At 32.5% G+C, this 22,587-nt stretch overlaps 1 protein-coding gene across 1 annotated transcript in view; it reads left to right on the forward strand.

The window, feature by feature from the left end:
* BIRC6 (baculoviral IAP repeat containing 6) overlaps positions 1-22,587 on the forward strand; it is a 300,333-nt gene that overhangs the window by 220,385 nt on the left and 57,361 nt on the right. The window contains exon 66 of the mRNA XM_051976128.1: positions 15,389-15,599. Coding sequence (XP_051832088.1) covers positions 15,389-15,599 — 211 coding nt within the window. The remainder of the gene's footprint in view (positions 1-15,388; positions 15,600-22,587) is intronic.

The raw sequence follows: 22,587 nt of genomic DNA on the forward strand, positions 1-22,587 counted from the left end.
ATTTAGTTATATTCTTAATATAGATTTTATTGTCCCTGTTGAACTTTTGAAATGAGCATTTCAACTTTTTAGCAATTTTTATGACCCGTAATAAAAATATTCTTTTGTATATTTCATCAATACAGTTGTTATGAGAACAGTAAAATATCCAGCTAATATACATAAATGTTTCATTAAGATGTTCTAACATGAGTTTGCAGAAAATTCTGTTAAAATTACAGATTCATTTAATGCCTTTTAAATAAATAGCTTAAATTGTGATCTAATGAAATCCTAGTTCAGATTAGTTATGATACTAATTTTGATACTTCGCTTATGTCCTAAGTGAGTTTATCTTATATTTATTGATTGTTGAAAATTGTTTTATAGCAAGGTTCCAATATATTTATTTATTTATGAAGTACAAAAAGTAATTTGATTTTTGATATTGATATTTGGTCCAGAAGAAAAAAAATGACAGACTGTTTTATCCACTTTTAAACATCTGTGTTTTAATCTGCACATTTTATCTATTCCTCTATGCCAGAATTTAAAGTATCAAGTCTTAAATAATTAAAGCATTTAAATGAAATCAGAAGTCCATTAAAGTATTGTAGTAATTAATGTCTACTGCTAATCTAAAATCTTGGATCTTTATGATGCAATGTCAGTGTACTTTTAAGATAAAAAAAGATAAATAAAACTGTTCTCTGAATTCATTATTCCCATTGATAATTAGAAGACTGTGACTGGCTAAAACGCATTTCCTTATATAGAATAGCCCTTATTTTGATTTGAGATTGACACAAAAGTAAAAAATAATTTCACTAAACATTATTTAGAACAACTTAAAACTTAAAGGTTTATTCAGGTACTAGTGTACCAAAAATATGAAAAGTTCTCCTCAGCTCCCCCTACTCTCTCATTTTTCATGGAAATGGGGCTTAAATGATGACTTGGTTTTCAAAATATGGTGTACGTATATACAAGAAGCTGTACACAAATAATCCTTTATGCAAAATTAAAGCACTTTCATTATGAAGTAAATTATAATTAAACTTCTGAAAATAGAGCCAACTTTAAAACAAATGTTTAATCAATACTCTGACAGTCTAATGGTAAAATAATAATTCTTCTTGCTGGTCAGTAGGAGTTGGCACTGACTTCTTTGAAAAAAGTTTTTCCATGAATCCCTGCCGAGAAATCTTCCTAATATTTTGACATCTATGAGGTCTTAATATTTCCTACCAATTTCTGATTTGACTGCCTGCGATAGCCCAGATTCTGAGGCTCTAGGATTGAATTAGCATAGAAGTCCAAAAAGAGAAATTGCTGTTTGGAGTTTGACTTAAGAGGTTGTGTTCAAGGACAACGAAAGAAAGGAATTAACAAATGTGTTTCAGATAATTATTTTTGAGCAGAAGTCATTAGCTGGAGATAGCCTTCCCTATTTTCATGTATAAAAAAATAGGTAGAATAGAGAAAGCCTATTTATTTAAAATTTTTTTTTCTTTCTTTGGTAAAACTTTAGTATCCTAAAAGTCTTATATGTTAATGGGATAAATCCTTTTAAGATGATATGTAAGAAGATTTTCACTGAAAATTACTACTATTTTTAAAATTTGTTCTATGTTCTATTGTTTGTTGGATACATTGAATGAAGATGGTATAATTTTTCCTTCACAGCAGGACAATTTTAATTTTAATTCCATACTTCAGAGATGAACCACATTTTGACTGAGGATAGCCTAATGAACAAAATCTGGTACTGAGTGTGCTTATTTATTAAGATATGTATTTAACCCTCATCTACAAGAATCCTGACTTCTGAGAATTGTGACTAAAAGATTAATTATTTCATACAGTGAGAGTGAGGTGTGCCATTTATGAATTTATGCCAAATTGTTTAAAGATTTAATGAGGTTCTACCTAATAGAATGATTGCTATTTTTCCAAATCATGACCCAATATATAAGTAGAATAATTAAAACCATACTTAATCTAGAAAGGTACAATTTTCTCTTGTTATCCTAAATTAATTTAAAAGTAAAAGTGAAATTTTATTAGTTTTTGAGTCCATTATACTAATTTTCAGATTAAAAAATTATTAACTTAATATTAAATTTTTAGCCTTTAAAATAACCTGTTCAGTTTCAAAATATTCTAAATCTTTATTGAAAAGGAAACAAGTTTCCTTATGACATATCTTTATTTTTATGTGAATTATAAAGCATTTAAAAAAACAATAATTTGTAAAGCATGCAAAGCCACTGATTTTTTTTTTTTACCTAGAGCCAAAGGCAATTTTATCACCTGAAAATATTGATCAATATGTAGAAATGTCAAAACAATACTAGAGAATAGAGCCCATGGTTAAATTGTATTAGTAATTTCATAGTACATTTGATTAGTAATGTTCTTTCCATACTATCTAAATAATCACTTTTTCAATTATACATATAGGTATGTATTTGGAATCCCAAAGAAAACAGAATTTAATGTACAATTGATTGTAAATAAAATATATATTAAAAATGCACCTTTATCAAGGTATCTGTAGCAGTGCCATCTATTTGTCTTGTTCACACATTCTTTTTAGAAAAAAAAAATAATTATCCACGTTTCTGTTGCTTCAATTTCCTCAATCTTTTATCTGTGTAAACTAAATCTTATCTGTCCATCTTATGATAATATGATTCCATTTACTAGATTTCCATGTTCATTTCATAGTCAGTAGTGTTGCGCCCTAATTGAGACATTTACCCTGGAGTGTTCCTTACAGTCTTTAAGAGACACTGTTTTCTAAATGAAATATTAGAAAAATACTCTTGTCAGTGCTATTTTTCCTCAAGTATATAACTACTGCTAGAAAATACTATCAGAATGTAGTATATATGTACACAAAAACAATAACAAAGAGGTTAAGCACTGTCCCAATGATTCCTAACATGGCTAAAATAGATTCTTCTTTTTCCTCTTTCTCCTCTTGCCTTTTTACATCTTCTACTGTAGTGATGGCAGAGGTACACATTTTTCCAGCAAATATCTTCAGCAATATTTTGACAGTTAGCTAGAGAAAAAGAAAAAGGAAATTAATATTTTCTTTAAAAAGTTAACTTTGAACTTATCTTATCAAAATATATTTAAATTTATAGTTTTGTAAGTTTATTAGAATTTAATTTCGCAGTGTACAGATCTTTATTTTTGTGTTGATCACATTAAATATTCTGTACATTGTTTCTTTTAACCTTAGAATAAATACTATTTTACATTATCTAAATGCTATTCATTTTAAACATTATACAGCAACATAAATTCTTATTTAATTTCAAGGAACTTATTACAAAATTGTAATATATAAGGTTTGCAATTTTGAAACTTGTAAGTACACTTTTATTTCTCAGTAAATGTAATAGCTAAATTAGCTTAATTCGCTCCAAGTATATTTTTGTTAACTCTTAAGTAGTTAAATGTATCAGATTATTAGCTAAGTTTATAAAACAAGTATCATTTTTTTATTGTAGCTTTGAAAATTAAGTCTATTTTGCTAACTACTTAGAATATATGTTACTCTTTCAAGCTCAATTAAATTGCTAGCCTAAATAGACTAATTTTGAAATTGTCATTCCTTACCCTACTTTGCATTAAGAATAAAATGTCATTGGGCATGCTGCTTAGTCCATGCTAGTGATGAACCCACCTTTTATCTTCATAGAGGACTGCTTTTTACATTCAGAGGAAAAAAAAATGTGTATACACAGCAAATAATTCTTTAGTAAAGAAATTTATTATGAAAAAATAAAGAGCTTTCAATCTCTTAGAAGACATAGGTTATTATCCATCAGTAATCCATTGTTAAATTCATTGTAGCCTTTCATTAAGAAAAGATAACCTCATTTTTCAATATCAGTTCACTCTGTGAATATGTTCCATTTTCAGCTGTAGAATTCTTTTTATTTAAATCCCATATTTGTTGAATTAAGGTAACAATATCTGCCATTCAAGTTTCATATGCTCAGGGAAAAATAGTGTTGCTATTTTTGTTTGTTGTTGTTTCTCCCCGCCTTTCCTTTTCGATGAATCTTTTAACTAGAATATTCCTTTCCAGCCATCTGAAGAAGCTTTTTCCTCTTGAAATGCTGTAACTCTAAATGCAGAAAGCTGAGTATTTGATTACACTATCTAGCTTTAATCCAGACATCTGAAAAACAGGAAAGTAATTTTATTGTCATAATTGTATAAATGACACACACCTGCATTTGGAGCCTTTTGTAGCAATTCCTGAGTATTCTTCAAGCATTGCATAATTTAGCAGCCAGGCACATCCAAGGAACAGAAAGACACTGGCTTTCGGTTGCTTACTGTAGTGAGCTGTGACATTGATTAAACATGCACTTGGCACTTGCTGAATAAAGACCTGAATAAAAGCCTCCCTTGTAGACAGTGAGTTGCATAACAATGTGTGATGCCTCTGCTATTTCATTGTCAGGCCAGGCACATTTTAATCCTGTAACAACACTGAAGAGTGCCATGTGGAAGGGAACTGACTTAACTAAGCTTCAGGATTTTCTGATAAAGCATATGACAAATGCTGACATTTAAGAAATTTGAGCTTGACATGGTGATTCTTTTGTTTTATGTTTTTCTTGACAGGCAATTTTTTATAATAGATTTAAAATTCATTGCCTTTTATTCATTCACTGTCTATATTGTGTATATTTAGCAAGGGAAGACACATTTTAATGGAAAAATGTGAATATTATAAGTAGATCTTCCTTTCCCAAGCATATTACATTGGACCTACTTTCCATTTTCATAATATTCATAATAATATAAATAATAATAATCCTTTTAAAAAGTGTGTATATCTCTCTTACACACATGTAACCCATAAATATTACCATAAAGTGACAGGATGGTATAATTAATAGGAAGTTGAGTTTGAAGTTCACAAGATCTAAGGTCAAGGCCACATTGGCCGTGGCAAAGTCACTTAATGTGATTGTACCGCAGTTTTCTCATCTGTCAAATGAGGGGATTGTCTTTGATAGATTTTCCAGTCTGTTCTAGCTCTAAATCCATAGATTTAGATGCTACTATGCGAACATAGATGTTTGCATCATGGCTAAATTTTTATATCTAAGATTTGTTACCGTTTTTTAAATTTACTTATCTTTTACAAATATTTCATGTTTCTCACAGTATTCTTGCAAAAAAAAAAAAAGTTAAATATATCGAGTAGGTGATGGTACAGTTTGGACTTTAATAGCCAAATTGACAAGTACTTAGTTCAGTGTCATTGTGGAAGGAAACTTCCAATAATATTCTCCTGAGATATGTAACTGTCCCGGTAGTATTTAACATTTTCATCAGTGCCTTAGTTAAGTTATTTGGATAAAATGTTCACTAGATTTGTTCATGACATAAAGTTAAGAAGATTAGTAAACACATTGGGTGACAAAATCTGGAAACATCTTAAGTTCAAGTATTGACCGAGTCTAAGTTGATATTTATTAGGTATTGATATTGAGTCTTATTTTGTGATTTGGAGTGCAAAAAAAAGGAATAATGTATAGTGCTACTAGAAAGAAGTTTGGGGCAAGAGCTATCTATTGGTCTTTCCATCTCTCCTGCCTTCCCTTACACAACTCCACTTTTTGTACACATAAGGACCTCCATTTGTTTGACTCCTCAGTTCTCTCCTAGATTATCTCACTCTTCTTACCCACTCTTCTCTTTTCTTCATCTTAACTCCTTGAAACCAGTTCATCTTTTAATCCCTAACTCCATCATCATTTCATTGGTTGTACCTTACTAAGTCTCAGTCTTGGATCATTTCACCATTCATTACCTTCACTCCTGCAAAAAAAGGTAGAGAAAATCACAAATTTGTTATACAATCTCAACTAGACTTTCACTTTTTGCTAATCAGTCCTTCAGCACCTGCCTTGCCAACTCAATATCCCACTCTCCACAGCCAGCAATTTTTTTCCAACTTTTTCATCCATCTTCAAACCTCTTCTGGCTCCCCCCTTTCACTTTCTCAGCTGAGTGCCGTGACTCATATCTTTTGCCACAATTTCTTCCTGTATCCTGTTTCACATGATGAGGTTGACAAATTCCATACCAAGATGCACCTGTATTTGCTCAAGCATCCCATTTCATTCTGCTTCTCCAATAGATGCTTCTCCCTGTCTTCCCTACTCTGTCACTTATTTTCTGTCTTTTTTTTTTTTTTTCAGGATACTGCTCTGAACGATTCACTTCTCTAAGTACTCTTCATTTTGTTTTATTAAATGCTTATGCATTTCATGCCTTCTGTTGTGTCCCACAGGATTCTTTCTCATCTCCAACTATCTTTCAGACATCTTAAACTGGATTTCCTGGTGGACTTTTTAAACTCAACATGTTCAAAATTGAGCCTCATTAATTTTCCCTCTAAACCTTTTCCTTCTCCTGCCCTTATTATTGTAGAGAGCAACGCTATCCTCCCAGTCCCCTCAGGCTTGAATCCCTAGGAGTCATCTTGTCCTCTGTACTTTGTATTACCTCTCTTTTCCTACCCAGTCTCCACTCCCAGCACCATCCAATCTGTAGCCAATTTCACTTTTGTACCATTTCTCAAATATATACTTCTGTTTTCTGACACTGCCACCACTCCTGCATGGACTCTTTATCAAGCCTAGAATATTGCAATCACCTGCTTGATTGGTCTATCCCCACTCTAATCCATCCTCTCTATTCAACCAAAAGGGTTTTTGCTCTACTTACTAAATTCCAGTGATTACTCACTGCTCTCTAGAGCATTCTCCTGAAAGACACATGATATATGCAGAGAAATAGGTACAAGATAGTTTGAAAAAATTGAGTAGTGGTTCAGATTTAGTATGAAATGCTGGTTCAGGTTCTTTCTGCTGCACAGATTTGGAGGTTAGTACAAGAGAATGGCATTGCATGGAGCTAAAAATGAAAACTTTTGAAACATTTATGCCTTTCAGCTACTTATTATGCATTTCTTTGTCATCATATGGGACTTACTCATATATTTGTTTTATATTATTTAAGATTATGCATTTTTCCTGGATAAAATGAAACATTTTGGAATGAATATGTCAATAAAAACAGTGATCATCCTGTTTGTATAATTAGTAAAAGGCAGACTCTCCACTCCCATTCTCTTGAAATTTTTAAAGATTCAAAGATTGTGGATTGATTCCTGGATGATTTTTATTTTTGTCTTTGTATTTCTGATGCCTGTGTTTATTATAAAGTGATGGAGAAACAAACATTAATAATAATAATTTTTAACTCAGAATCATTAGATTGAATTTAATGTTGTTTTTTTGAAAAGTATTTTGTTAATTGAAGGTTGCCATAAATACCTTTGAAAAGTATACACTCTTTTTTTTCTTTCTCCTTTGAAGGTGAAGTAGTTATGTTTTTTTTTTTTAATAACTTTTTATTGATAGAACTCATGCCAGGGTAATTTTTTACAGCATTATCCCTTGCATTCACTTCTGTTCTGATTTTTCCCCTCCCTCCCTCCACCCCCTCCCCCAGATGGCAAGCAATCCTTTACATGTTGAATAGGTTACAGTATATCCTGGATATAATATACGTGTGCAGAACCGAACAGTTTTCTTGTTGCACAGAGAGAATTGAATTCAGAAGGTATAAATAATCTGGGAAGAAAAACAAGAATGCAAGCAGTTTATATTCATCTCCCAGTGTCCTTTCTTTGGGTGTATCTGCTTCTGCCCATCTTTGATCAATTGGAAACTGAATTAGCTCTCTTTATCGAAGAGATCCACTTCCATCAGAATGCATCCTCAAACAGTATCATTGTTGAGGTATATAATGATCTCCTGGTTCTGCTCATTTCACTTAGCATCAGTTCATGTAAGTCTCGCCAGTCCTCTCTGTATTCATCCTGCTGGTCATTCCTTACAGAACAATAATATTCCATAACGTTCATATACCACAATTTACTCAACCATTCTCCAATTGATGGGCATCCATTCATTTTCCAGCTTCTAGCCACTACAAACAAGGCTGCCACAAACATTTTGGCACATACAGGTCCCTTTCCCTTCTGTAGTATCTCTTTGGGGTATAAGCTCAGTAGAAACACTGCTGGATCAAAGGGTATGCACAGTTTGATAACTTTTTGAGCATAGTTCCAAATTGCTCTCCAGAATGGCTGGATGTGTTCACAATTCCACCAACAATGTATCAGTGTCCCTGTTTGCCCACATCCCCTCCAACATTCCACTTTATCTTTCCCTGTCACTCTAGCCAATCTGACAGATGTGTAGTGGTATCTCAGAGTTGTCTTAATTTGCATTTCTCTGATTAATAATGATTTGGAGCATATTTTCATATGTCTATAAATAGTTTCAATTTCTTCATCTGAGAATTGTCTGTTCATATCCAAGTAGTTATGTTTTTCAAAGCTTGAGTTTAATTGAAATAATCCTATATCAACTGAGTCATTAAGTCCTTTCCCTCAAGGAACATGATATTTGAAGATAAAATTGTTTTTTTTTTTTAGAATCCTGTTCCAAAATGTAACAAGAACATTAAATCTTGGTTCAATTAAAAAAAATAACTATGCCTTCCAAAGCCATTAATTAAAGTTTGAATTACTCTTCACCCCCTTTTTTTTTTTTTATTCATTAGATAAAAATATACAGATATTATCATTTGGAGCAAATGTGATTTAATTTTGTTTACTTTTTAAAGTAATCTTGAAAAAAATAAATATGTAGTTTGTTTTCATATTAATAGCACACAGATTCCTAAAAACATGCCCTAATAGTAGTAGCATTTTATCTAGACTTTTGTGTTTTAAGTTTTGATTTAATATTTTCGCCAATTTAATCATCATGAAGTTTTACAAAGACTCTAAATAATAGAGCCTTGGCGCAGTAGATAGAGCATTGGTCCTGAAGTCAGGAGTATCTGAATTCAAATCTGGTCTCAGACACTTAACACTTCCTACCTGTGTGACCCTGGGTAAAGTCACTTAATCCCAGTTGCCTCAGCAAAAATAAAAAATAAATAGACCTTACCTAATTTTTTAATCTTTAGAGCTTATTATGAACATATAATACAGAACTTTTAGTTGTTAGGAAAAATCATTTTGGTTTTGAAATTAGTTAACTAGGACATTTCCCTTCATGTAATAGATTTTAACTAACATATTACCTATTGATTGTTTCAGTGGAGGAATTATACTTAGTTTCATTATTTTTTCTGAATTGTTCTATTTTGGTAATTTTTAGTAATTAGCATTTAAAACCCAATTAAAGAGTGAATTTTAGGTGACAGAAACGACTTCATAGTTGGGTAATATCTTTTCTTGAAGTTCATACTTTGGTAGCAGGTATGTGCTCATTCACATGAGAAATTTGGAAAGAAACTTGTGTAATAAATCATGAATCAGTAAATAATTTATGAGAATTCAAAGTAATTAATGTGTGTCTAATATCTACAACACTGTGTTTGATATTTAAAAAAAAATCCTTTACCTAGATTTTTACCAAATGTCTAATCTTTGTGGATTCTTATAAAGCATTTGGCAGAACCATACTTGTACTTTTTTTTTCCCCCATTCTCCTTAATTGCAGATGACTATTTCATTCTCCTTGATAATTTTTACTAGCATTTTTGGCACTTTACTTACATGCTTTGAAAACTATTCCTTCTCTTTCTCCTTTGCTAATATTCCTACTCTTAGGTTTCTATGAAGAGTTCTGCCTTTGAACTTCTTTTTTTTAATTAAAGCTTTTTATGTACAAAGCATATGCATAGGTAATTTTTCAACATTGATCCTTGCAAAGCCTTCTATTCCAAATTATCCCGTCCTTTCCCCACCCCCTTCCCTAGAGAACAGGTAGTCCAATACATGTTTAATATGTTAAAATATATGTTAAATCCAATATATGTATCCATATTTATACAGTCAACTTGCTGCACAAGAAAAATCAGATAAAAAGAAAAAAAATTGGGAAAAAAAACAAAATGCAAGCAAACAACAACAGAAAGAGTGAGAATACTATGTTGTGGTCCACATTCAGCTCCCCCAGTCCTCTCTTTGGATATAAATGCCTCTCTTCATCACTGAACAATTGAAATTGGTTTGAATCATCTCACTGTGAACAGAGCCACTTCCATCAGAATTGATTATCATAGAGTCTTGTTATTGTCGTGTACAATAATCTTCTGGTTCTGCTCATTTCATTTAGCATCAGTTCATGTAGGTCTCTCCAAGCCTCTCTGAAATCATCTTGCTGGTCATTACAGAACAATAATTTTCCATAACATTCATATACAATAACTCCTTCAGCCATTCTCCAATTGATGGGTATCCATTCAGTTTCCAGTTTCTTGCCACTACAAAGAGGGCTGCCACAATTTTGCACATGTGGGTCCCTTTCTCTCCTTTAAGATCTCTTTGGGATATAATCCCAGTAGAAACACTATTGTACATTAAAGGTTCTGATAAAGGCCTCATTTCCAAAATATATAGAGAACTGACTCAAATTTATAAAAAATCAAGCCATTCTCCAATTGATAAATGGTCAAAGGATATGAACAGACAATTTTCAGATGAAGAAATTGAAACTATTACCACTCACATGAAAGAGTGTTCCAAATCACTATTGATCAGAGAAATGCAAATTAAGACAACTCTGAGATATCACTACACACCTGTCAGATTGGCTAAGATGACAGGAAAAAATGGTGGTGAATGTTGGAGGGGATGCGGGAAAACAGGGACACTGATGCATTGTTGGTGGAGTTGTGAACGAATCCAGGCATTCTGGAGAGCAATCTGGAATTATGCCCAAAAAGTTATCAAACTGTGCATACCCTTTGATGCAGCAGTGTTTCTATTGGGCTTATACCCCAAAGAGATACTAAAAAAGGGAAAGGGACCTGTATGTGCCAAAATGTTTGTAGCAGCCCTGTTTGTAGTGGCTAGAAACTGGAAAATGAATGGATGCCCATCAATTGGAGAATGGCTGGGTAAATTGTGGTATATGAATGTTATGGAATATTATTGCTCTGTAAGGAATGACCAGCAGGATGAATACAGAGAGGCTTGGAGAGACCTACATGGACTGATGCTAAGTGAGATGAGCAGAACCAGGAGATCATTATACACTTCGACAACGATATTGTATGAGGATGTATTCTGATGGAAGTGGATTTCTCTGACAAAGAGACTTAACTGAGTTTCATTGGATAAATGATGGACAGAAACAGCTACACCCAAAGAAGGAATACTGGGAAATGAATGTGAAGTATTTGATTTTTGATTTTCTTCCCGAGTTATTTTTACCTTCTGAATCCAATTCTCCCTGTGCAGCGGGAGAACTGTTCGGTTCTGCAAATATGTATTATATCTAGGATATACTGCAACATATTTAACATATATAGGACTGCTTGCCATCCTGGGGGAGGGAGGGAGGAGGGAGGGAGGAGAAAGGACGAAGCATAAGTGATTGCAAGGGATAATGCTGTGTAAAAATTATCCTGGCATGGATTCTGTCGATATGGGGTTATTATTAAATAAAATTAAAAAAAAAAAAGAAAGAAAAGAAACACTATTGTACCAAAGCATATGCACAGTTTGATAACTTTTTGAGTGTAGTTCCAAATTGCTCCCTAGAATGGTTGTATCCGTTCATGGTTCCACCTACAATGTGTCAATATCCCAGTTTTCCCACATCCCCTCCAATATTCGTCATTATCTTTTCCTGTTGTCTTAGCCAATCTGAGAGGTGTTTATCTTAATTGCTTTTCTCTGATCAATAGTGATTTGGAGCATTGAACTTTTCTACTCCTGTGGCTAAAATTACCATTTCCTCTATAAATGGCTTCCAGTTCAGATTTATCCCCTCTCCAACCTACAAACAGTTTCCCCCGGATTGAATTCTTTATTTCTCACTGTGTATTTGTTGGATATCTTTAGCTAAATGGACTACCACCTCCTCAAATACAACAAAAAATTTAACTCAACTTCCCCTTCCCCAGATTTTTGTCCTTCCTCTAATTTATCTTTTTTAATGGATGGATCCAATATATTCACAACCACCACTCCAGGCTAAAATCTCTACTTCTTTGAGTCTTCCCTCTCGTTCAACTTATGTGTGTGTATGTGTGTGTTTGTGAAGTCCCTTTTCTTGAAATCTACACAATATTGTCCCCATTTTGACAGTATCCTAGTTTTAGGCCTTTATCTCTTCCACCTATGATCAGTACCCATTGACATTTAGAATACTTTCTTGTGTCCATATTCATTATTAAAGAAACTGAATTCTTGTGTTTATTCTGTTCATGCACATGAGAGATTAATTTCCATGGAAAAATATATTTAATAAATAATCTTCACACCTCCTGGAAAAGGATCTTAATCCTTATCGGGAAGGATATGCATGGCCCAGTTTAGGAACCTCTTATTTAGATAATTATATAAGGTCTCTTAAGTGTTTGACAATAGCTTTATTCTAGTTTTTGAAATAGTATTCTGTAGAATTATTTGATCTGTTTCCTGCCTTCCCAGAACATTGAACAAAAGGCATATTTGTAGGATAGGTGGTTTTTTAAAAGTAGCCCTTCTTAATCAGAACCACCTAAGGGTGGTACATTCATTTTTTCAGGCAAATAATATGAAGTCAGTTTTATATATATGGAGTCATGCAAAACACATTTCCATATTAGCCATTTTATAAAAACAAAGCAACCCCCCCCAAAAAAAAAACCTAAACCACAAACCCCAGAACAATGAAAAGCAAGAAACATAAAGAAAATGAAAAGATATATTTTCATTTTGTGTTTAGAGTTTATTACTTCTCTACCATTTTTCATTGTGAGTGCTTTGGAATTGTCTTAGATCATTGAACAAAATAGCTTTCATAGTTGATTAAACTTAGAATATCGCTGTTCGGGTGTACCTTGTACTTTGTATGAATTTATATGTCTTCTTGGTTGTTTCTGAAATCATCCTGATAATCATCATTTCTTATAGCATTATGGTATTTCATCATAATCATATATCATAACTTACCCATTTCCCATTTGATCGGCATTCATTTGATTTCTAATTCTTTGCTGCCACAGTAAAAGAGAACTATGTAAATTTTTTGTATAAGTTGGTCCTCCTTTTTCTATGATCTCTTTGAGATACAGACCTAATAATAATATTACTAGGTCAGAGTGTATGTAATTTTATAACCCTTTTGCACATAGTTCTAACTGGTTATCTAGAATAGTTAGACTAATTCATAAGTACACCTGTAGTGCTTTAATTTACGTATTTTTCTTCATTTCTTCTAGAATTGAATCATTTTCCTTTTCTGTCATCTTAGACAATCTGACATGTATGAAGTTCTCTCAATTGTTTTAATTTGCATTTCTTTAATCAGTAATGATTTAAATTATTTTTTATGTTGACTATTGATAGTTTCTTCTGATTGCCTGTTCATATTCTTTGGCCATTTATCAAAATAACACAAAGTTGGTAGAGATAGCTCATTGGATCTAAGAGCTCTTTACAGGCTATTGGGAATGTTTAAATAGATAATATTAATTTGTTCTTCTCTTAACCAAATGCAACCCACAGTTCCGTTACTATTTAAGGTGGACATCACTGTTATCCATCTTACTGTCTCTCACTTAAAGATCAAAAAAAAAAAAAAAAACCCAAAGCAGTATGACTATCAGATGATATGTTCCCAGGACATCAAGAACTTTCCCTTACGTCACCCTCTCTAACTGTAAGATTGGAGACCATATGTATGGTGGTGGAAGAGACTCGAGAGATATCAAATAATCACCTTTACTTTATAGATGAGGAAACAGTTTAAAGAAGGGGTAATGACTTGTCTGCAGTCATTTAGTGTGCAAATTTAATGTCATAGCCAATGTTCTTTACTGTATTGCACTGCCTTTTATGAAGTATTGCATAGGTTATTGATAGTTATGCTTATGTAAATAATTATAATGCAAAATTACGGGGGGAAGAGTCGATTCAGATTAGCATTGAATGGGAAAGCTCAGTTAAAAAAAAAAAACCATTGGAATTTGAAACTATACGTTAAAGATTGGATAATTAGAAAGGAAGATAAAAATAAAAGTATGTGAACAAAAACATAAGTATAAAATAGCCCAAATCACTTTTATAATGAAATACTTGTGACTTTAAGGCTGAAAAGGAAAAATGGATATACAAGGAGGTGACTTCTATGTGTATTGAACAACAACTAAGGAAAGTAGCCTTTTACTGTAGACAGTTATATTACAGTGTTCAGGGTGGAACTGAGGGAGAGAAATAACTTTAGAGAAATAAGCAGGACTACTCATTATTAGATAGGATAATATTCCATGTATGATACAAGAACCTGAACTAGGATAGTCGTGGTGCAAATGAAATTTATAGATTTTAGAAATGATGTAGAATAATAAAACAGATTTATACTAGGTGGATTAGGCAATGATGAGACAATTGATATTCAACAAAGAGAATTCATAAAACTTAGTAATTGGTTGGGTCTTGATGGTAAGGGAAAGAAGACTTTAAGATAATACCCGATATTCAGCTACATAGAAAAACGATAGTGTAATTTTAACAAAAATGTAGTTAAATTTAAAAAAAGCATCTTTTAAAATATTTTTTTGTTTAGGAGAACTAGATGGCAAAATGGATAGAGTATCAACCATGAAATCAGAAGGACCTGAGGTCAAATGCGGCCTCATACACTTAACACTTACTAGGTTTGTGATCCTGGGCAAGTCATTTAACTGCAGTTGCCTTGTCCAAAAAGGGGGAAATACACACACACACACATATACATATACATATATATGTATATATGTATGTATTGCTATCCATGAAATACACATCTTTGATAATCTGGTATCATTTCTTCCTTTTACATATTTGTCTTTTTTAATGGATGGATCATTACTAAGATGTCATTACTTGAATACATCTAATTTCTTCAACTTACAATGCCAGAATACTAGTTTAGGCACTTAACACTGTTTAACTGGTGTCATTACTAAGATTTTTTTGTTTAAATCAATCAGCTGAAATTTTGTTGCATTTTTTTTCATTTCACAATTTTTTATCTTCTGAAAATGTCTTTTTTTTATAAAATTAATCATTCAGACTAGAGTTTTTAGTGTATTAACTTTATCTTAATATGGTACATGTAAGAGATATTTTTACCCTTAAATGTAGTTCACAGATAATGACATCATGATGACCTGTTTTCAGCTCCTGAAGGTAAGTAAAGGAAAGATAAATGCAGAATGAGATAAATGCAGCATTGTTTTGAACTTGTTTTGATACTGCATCTGTATTTACCTTACATTTCTTTTATTTTCCCACTTGTTATAGTTCTTGATATGGCCAGACATGTTCCTCTCTACCGAGCTCTTCTGGAGTTGCTCCGTGCCATTGCTTCATGCACGTCCATGGTGCCCCTATTGTTGCCTCTCTCTACAGAAAATGGTGAAGAGGAGGAGGAGCAATCTGAATCTCAAGCTTCAGTTGGAACATTGTTAGCCAAAATGAAGACATGTGTAGATACCTACACTAATCGTTTGAGGTATAATGATGTGTTCATGCCTTTGAAGTGATTGAAACATACGTGTATGTGTGTTAGTTTAATTTCCCCTAAATTAGGTCATACATGAAAGAATTATTTTTTTAATTGCTTTTTTGCTGTTAAGTTGATATTCTGGCATTCTTCAGGTGTGCTCAACTTAGTTGATGATTAATTACTTAGTGTTCTTAATCAGTTGATAAACAGATAATCATTTTCTTTTATCTTTACATTGCATTAAAATTCCAACTTAATAGAAAATTAGCAAACAACTGTCTTTAGGAAGCTTTTACTTTTTTTTTTTTAAGTATAAGAAAAATATTGTTCCATTATGATTGGTCATTTGTTTTTTTTTTAATTGACTTTTTAAAAGACATAATGCCATTTGGCTTCACTTTCTTCCTCCCCCGTCTATATCTCTCTTCCCCCATCCCCTCCATATTTGTTCTGTTTTCTGCCTTATTTTTCTGACAAAGTAGAACTGAAAAGACCAAGTAAAAAGTATGATATGACAGAGAATCATTTGCTGGAAATGTACTACATTTGTTTTGCTAGTTATTCCTTTTTAGGAAGAAAACATTCTTAGATAATCCTGGTGTAGTAAGTTGAATGATATCATGATATTCTCCTTTCAGCGACTGAATGCCAAGTACTGAGGACTATAAATTAGGGTGAAATCAAAAGGTAAAACTAAGTGGACATGGTAAGATTAGGGTTCTAGAGAGTTAGCACTTTATATTATTAGAACCACACTGAGGTAAAGTGTAAAATAGATTTCATCATGGTGGTACTGAGGAGGCCATAATGTGTGGTTATCTTGTGGCAATGTGATCATAATCATAGAGTATAATCGTATAGTGTCTTAAGGTTGGTCGAATGTCATGTATTTTGAAAATGATGTTCAGGAAAATAAAAGTTGATTTTATTTTATGCCAATTAAAGATAGGGTATATATGATTTTAAGAGTTGTACATATTGTGTCTACAATGGGTAAATTTTGCCAAGTATTCCTGCTTTGCCCTATGTTATGGTGAATTTTATACTAACAAAATTCAGGATTTTCAATATACTTCAGATTTTTCAGAGATACTTCAAATTTTGTATCAGCATGGAATTTTTAATATTTAATAACAGAGAAAATATGATACATTTGAAAGAGCATACATTCTAGGATAAAAAGACCTGGATTCACATACTTCCTTTACTACTTGGTACTGCAATGTCAAATAAGTCTTCATCTGTAAAAAGATGAGGCTAATAACCTAGATGACTTTTGGATTCCTTTGTCCCAACTCTGCATCTATGACTCTTCATTCATTGTATTAGTGTTTACACATAACCCATCAATGCATTCTCATTCTTTATAATACACATCTGTTTTTTTTTTTCAATAATTTTTCATTGATGTTCTATTCAGAACAATGGAAATATTCCTTTTTAACTTTAATATTTCATGAATGTATTTGCTTTAGTCAGCCTATTTATTAGCATTTCTTTTCCATATTCTTTAGTATAAAACTGCTTAGTAAAACTTCTCACTAAAAATTGACATACTCTCCCTCCCATAACATATGTTTTTGTTATTTTTTTGGAACACTTATTAGATGTGAATTTTCATTGATCATATGGTGTTGTATTCTCAATGTATTATATTCGAGATATATTTGTGTGCGTGTGCATGTGTGTGTGTGTGTGTGTGTGTGTGTGTGTGTGTGTGTGTGTATCTCATCAGGTCAACTCAATCCATACAAATACATATTAGAATATGTAAAATACGCATCCTTTATAATTGTTTTTGAAGGTTTGTTTTTTTTTTTGTTTGTTTGTTTGTTTGTTTATTTGTTTGTTTTTATGGCTTTATGTAGATTACCAGGATAGTAGATTTTGGTTCCTCTTGAAAAGGCTTTGCACTGTTCTGAGGCTTGATAATGACAATATCATCATTAAAAAGAAGCATCTAGAGGCCTTCATTATCAGTAGGGAATTCTTCTTTCGTTTGGACTTTGCAAAACTCATCTTACCCGACACACGTTAATACCCTTTGTCTAGTTTATATTTCCTTTTTTTTTTTATTCTTCACTTACCTCTGGTAATTAGAGAAGTATTGAATTCATGCAACTCTTATCTCTTAGGTACCTAATTTAATGGCCTTTTTTCAACCCCATTCTTCTTGATTCCTTATGGGATGTCAGTTTTGATCCACTTTTTCTGGATACTCTATCCACTCTTAATTTTTGTGCCACGTTCTCTCCTGGTTCTCCAATATATCTGTTTACTCCTTCTGAGACTCCTTTATTGATTCTGCATCCATATCATGCCCATTTATAGTGAATAATTCACAAGTCTTTTGTTGAACCCTCTTCTCTTTTTGTCTGTCATCTGTTTTCATATTTTTTATACTAATTCCATCAGCTTCTATGGATTCAACTAGCATTTCCATGTAGAGGATTCTCAGAATTATAAATTAGGATTGGGCTCTCTCTCCTGAGCTCCATTTAGTCCCTTATTACCAGTCACCCTAGTAGACACTTCAAAGTGGATGTCTCATATACTTTTCAAACTTAATATATCCAAAACACAGTCTTTCCATTTAGACCTTTCCTTTCTCCTAGTTTACTGTTAAAGGTATACGCATTTCTTCACCTAAATCTTATGTGTGTCTTCCAACAGCTATGGCATGCATAACAGCCACATCTTGGTGGTTAAAAAAAAAAAAAAAAAAAAAAAAAAAAAAAAAAAACCTCAGTAAATAGGCCAAAACAGGTTGAGAGTAACTGATAAGCCTCAAACCCATTGGTGAATTAGAGGGATTTTTATCCCAAGTATGTAAAGATTTACTCTGTTGGAGTGGACGGATGAGAACCATATTATGGAGTGGTCAAATATTGAAGACACCGAGGTCATCTACTGCATTCTGGGCCATTGCCAGTTACCTTGACCTGTCATTCAGTCTTGCCCCATAGGACTTTGACAACTCTTGAAAATTGAAGAGAGTGAGCCTGATGACTGTGCAATTCTGCCCATGCACACAGAAATTAAAACATGAAACCATTATATCGTTAGTCCTTTTCAAAAATGAAGGATAAACAACAAAATCTTTTATAAACCTGTCTTTAAAAAGAAAAAAAAACATTATATAAGCACATCTTCCTTTTCTTATACTTTAGAAAATTATTTTTTATTTATTGCTAATAAATTTAACAATGCATTTGGCCCAGTGTTTAATGTTTCAAGATCTTTTTGATCTTAACTTTGTCATTCAGTATCCCTCCTTGATTTCTGAATGATTGACTTGGGCATTTAATTTCTCACAGTGTGCCAATAACTTCATTAATACAAAAATGAAAAAAAAAAAGGAACTTATATTTTGATAGTGAGAAATAAACTGTATGTAAAGTTGGTGGATAGTGAGAAGGATCTTTTGAGGCACAGAGACAACATATTGACTCATTCAATCAACAATAATTTTATTATATATTTACTATGTGTCATTCACTCTGCTAAGCATTGGAAATACAAAGGAAGATGGAAAAGTCCCCGCTCTTCAAGGAAGTTCCATTCTACTAGGAGCAACTAGTTATGCATGAATATATATATATACACTGGATATTCTGAAAGGAGAAGACAGTCTTTCTGGACCTTGGAAAGGCTTCCTGCAATAGGTGGGCCTTGATTTATTTTGAAAGAAGTCAGACAAAGAAGTAGAAGTGAGGGTGTAGAGCATTTCAGGCATAGTAGATAGCTATCGCAAAGGCACAAAAGGGAAAGATGGAATATTTTCTTTGTAGAATTTAAATAAGCCAGCATTCCTAATGAGTACAAAAGAGTAATATATAAGAAGATTAAGAAGTAGGAAGAAGTTATTCCAAAGAGGGGAGAGTACATAGAATAGAATAAACCATAACACTAGAAAAGTAGGAAAGATCTGGATTGTGAAAAGCTTTAAATGATAAGCAGAGCCTTTTTTATTTGATATTGTTTATCATAGAGAGTCAAAAGAGTTAGGCGGAAGGGAGAAATTGCCATAGTAGCTGAATGGAGAAGATGAATATAAGCTAGAGAGAACCATTTGGAAAATATTGCAGTTATCCAGTTAAACAGTGTTAAGTGCCTAAACTAGTGTTCTGGCATTGTAAGTTGAAGAAATTAGATGTATTCAAGATGTTGGGAAGGTATATAACAAGATTGAGGTACAAATTAGATGTATGAGATGAATGAAAGTAAGAAGTCAGGAATGAGAGTTTGTAAACTTCAGTGTCAGGGAAAATGGTAGTGTCCTTGATGGTAATAGAGAAGCTGTGCTTTTTTCCCCTCCCTTTTTGATGTGATTTTTCTTGTACAGCATGATAAGTTTAGAAATATGTATACGAGAATTGCACATGTTTAATGTATCTCAGATTACTTGCTATCTGGGGAGGGAAAAAAATTGGAACACAAGGTTTTGCCAAGGGTAAATGTTGAAAACCATCTTTGCATATATTTTAAAAATAAAAAGCCATTATTAAGAAAAAAGGTAATTGAGAAGCTGGAAAAGAAAGGATTATTTGGGTGGAACATAATATTTTGGATACATTGAGTTTGAAAATCTTGCAACACATCTAGGTGGAAATGGGTTATAGGCTAAGTAACATGGGATTGAAACTCAGGAACAATACTAGGTTTGGATTTATAGTTTTGTGAATCATCTACAGGGAGATGGTAGTTGAACCCACAGAAACTGATGAGACCACCAAGTGAAGTATAGAGCAAAAAAAGAAGGTGTAGTATATAATCTTGAGAACATCCCGTGAATAATAGGTATGCTATGGATGAAGACTTAAGAAAGGAGTTTTAAGACGTATCAGTTTAGATGGCTAGAGAACCAGAAGAGAACAATGTCATGAAAATCTAGGGAGGAAATTGTATGTAAAAGGAGAAAGTGATCAACAGTCTTAAATGCTGTGGGAGGTTGGGAAGGATTGGGGGGGGGGGGTTGGGCAGTTACTAGATTTGCCAGTTAAAAGCAATTTGGAGAGAACAGTTTTAGTTGAAAAAAAAAAAAAGACAAACCAGGTTGCAGTGATTTGAAGAGAGAGGAAATGGAAGAACTTAATATTTATTGCTTTCTTAGAGAGTTTGGTTAAGATTGGTAGGAGAGACACAGGACAATAGATAATTGGGAATGATCTAATGACATGAGAGTTTTTTAAAAGCTGGGAGTACGCACAAAGTTTATAGGCAGCTAAGAAAGGACCAGCATAATTGGGGGAGATTGAAGATGGAAGAGAAAATGGACTTAGTAGTAAAGCCAGTCTCCCAGAGAAGAGAGAATGGTTTCAAGGGTTACTGTAGAGGGCTTGACCTTGACAAAGGATGATAGATCAAGTCATCTCACAAATAGTAAAATTGGAATTTCATAAGTAAGATAAATGATTAACAATAAGACAAAAGGGCAGTGGACTCAATGTAGTGGCTAGTGGAAAATTTAGTTAGTTTACCAAGAGACCAAGATCTTATAAAAAGGTCTTTACAATGCAAAAAATGGAGGTTACATGAGGATGAAAAGCCAGGAATCAGAAGGCATAAGGGAAAATATATAATGTAAATATATAATATGAAAAACAATATAATAAGATAAAGGAAATTCAAAGTTTATGACTATGAAAATTGAATATTTACAAAGATTTATTCATATAGAGTATAAAATTTGAAAGAGTAATCTAAGGAACATCCTTATGAATGTTGAATTCCCATAGTATGAGGGCACAGTTTGGATGGAGGATTTAAGATTAAGCCAGATGCTGAATTTGTGGAGAAAAGAAGGCTATTTGAAGGAATTGATATTGTTCATCAGAATATATAATGTGATAATTTTTTTAACAGGAATATTGTTTAATTGTATTAACCATCTGTGAGAGAAGAAATTACAAAGTATGGATCAGAAATGCAGAAATAAAATTTCAGAACCACAGTCAGACATACTCCTTCCCCTTCCAGTGTTTTTACTATTTGTTGTTAATGCTAAACAAGTAGACCTTGGGCATGTAAGCGTAAGTGCTTCTGGTAACAGATAGACCCTTTTCTTCAGTCTTTGTAATATCACTATTTTTCCACTGGACTTTGAGAACTCTCAAAGAAGTAATGAGGCAGACAACTTTCTGCAGCTTTACTTAAATCCAATTCACATACAAGACATTGTGTTTGGTCCTTTTTTAAACAAAGGAACAAATAAGTATTACTATATAAGTAAGTTATAAGGTATTTTTTCTTGGTATTCCTCTTGCAATATAAGGCAAAGTGACCAATTGTATAACAAATGGTATCATTTAAGGATTTGATATATTTTTTCTTAATTATGACTTTTTATCTTATTGTTAAGAGGTTTATATAGATGTGGTTCCATACTGTATTGATATATGTTAATGTTTTTAGTTACTCTAAAATTGCATAATTTTGAACTTTTGTCCTTTTATTTTTCACTATAATTTAAAAAGGAATTTATAGGTCATTGAGAGTTATGGATTATTTTGTGATTTTTTTTTTTCTCTGTTTAGTGCATCACCATGACTAATAAGCAATTATCTCTTTCATTTGTAGTTTTTCATTTTAACCAAATCCTCCTTTTGAGAGACAAGGTTGGGGGTTGAGTTGAGATCTTATAGAACTATAGTAACAAAAATTAATATCCTTAAAAATTTGTAGTAGGGCATTGTTTTTTCTTTTTCATGGATTTTTTGTTTCCATTAATTGTCTCGTTAAAAGAAAATAGAACCAGTCATTTAATAAAAGTTTATTAAGTACTGTTCTATAAAAGAAAAGGAAAAAAAAAAGCAACCTGATGGGGAAGAAAATAAGGAAATAATATATGCTCCCCCCAAAAAATAAAAAAAGTATATGAAGAATAAATCAACAGAGGAAAGGCACTAAAATTTAAATGAACCAGAACAGGCTTCCTGGAAAAGAGAGGATTTTTTTCCAGGACTTGAGGGAAGTTGGGAAGCTGAGACAAGGA

The sequence above is a fragment of the Antechinus flavipes genome, chromosome 2, assembly GCF_016432865.1.
Source record: "Antechinus flavipes isolate AdamAnt ecotype Samford, QLD, Australia chromosome 2, AdamAnt_v2, whole genome shotgun sequence".
Classification (NCBI taxonomy): Eukaryota; Metazoa; Chordata; class Mammalia; order Dasyuromorphia; family Dasyuridae; genus Antechinus; species Antechinus flavipes.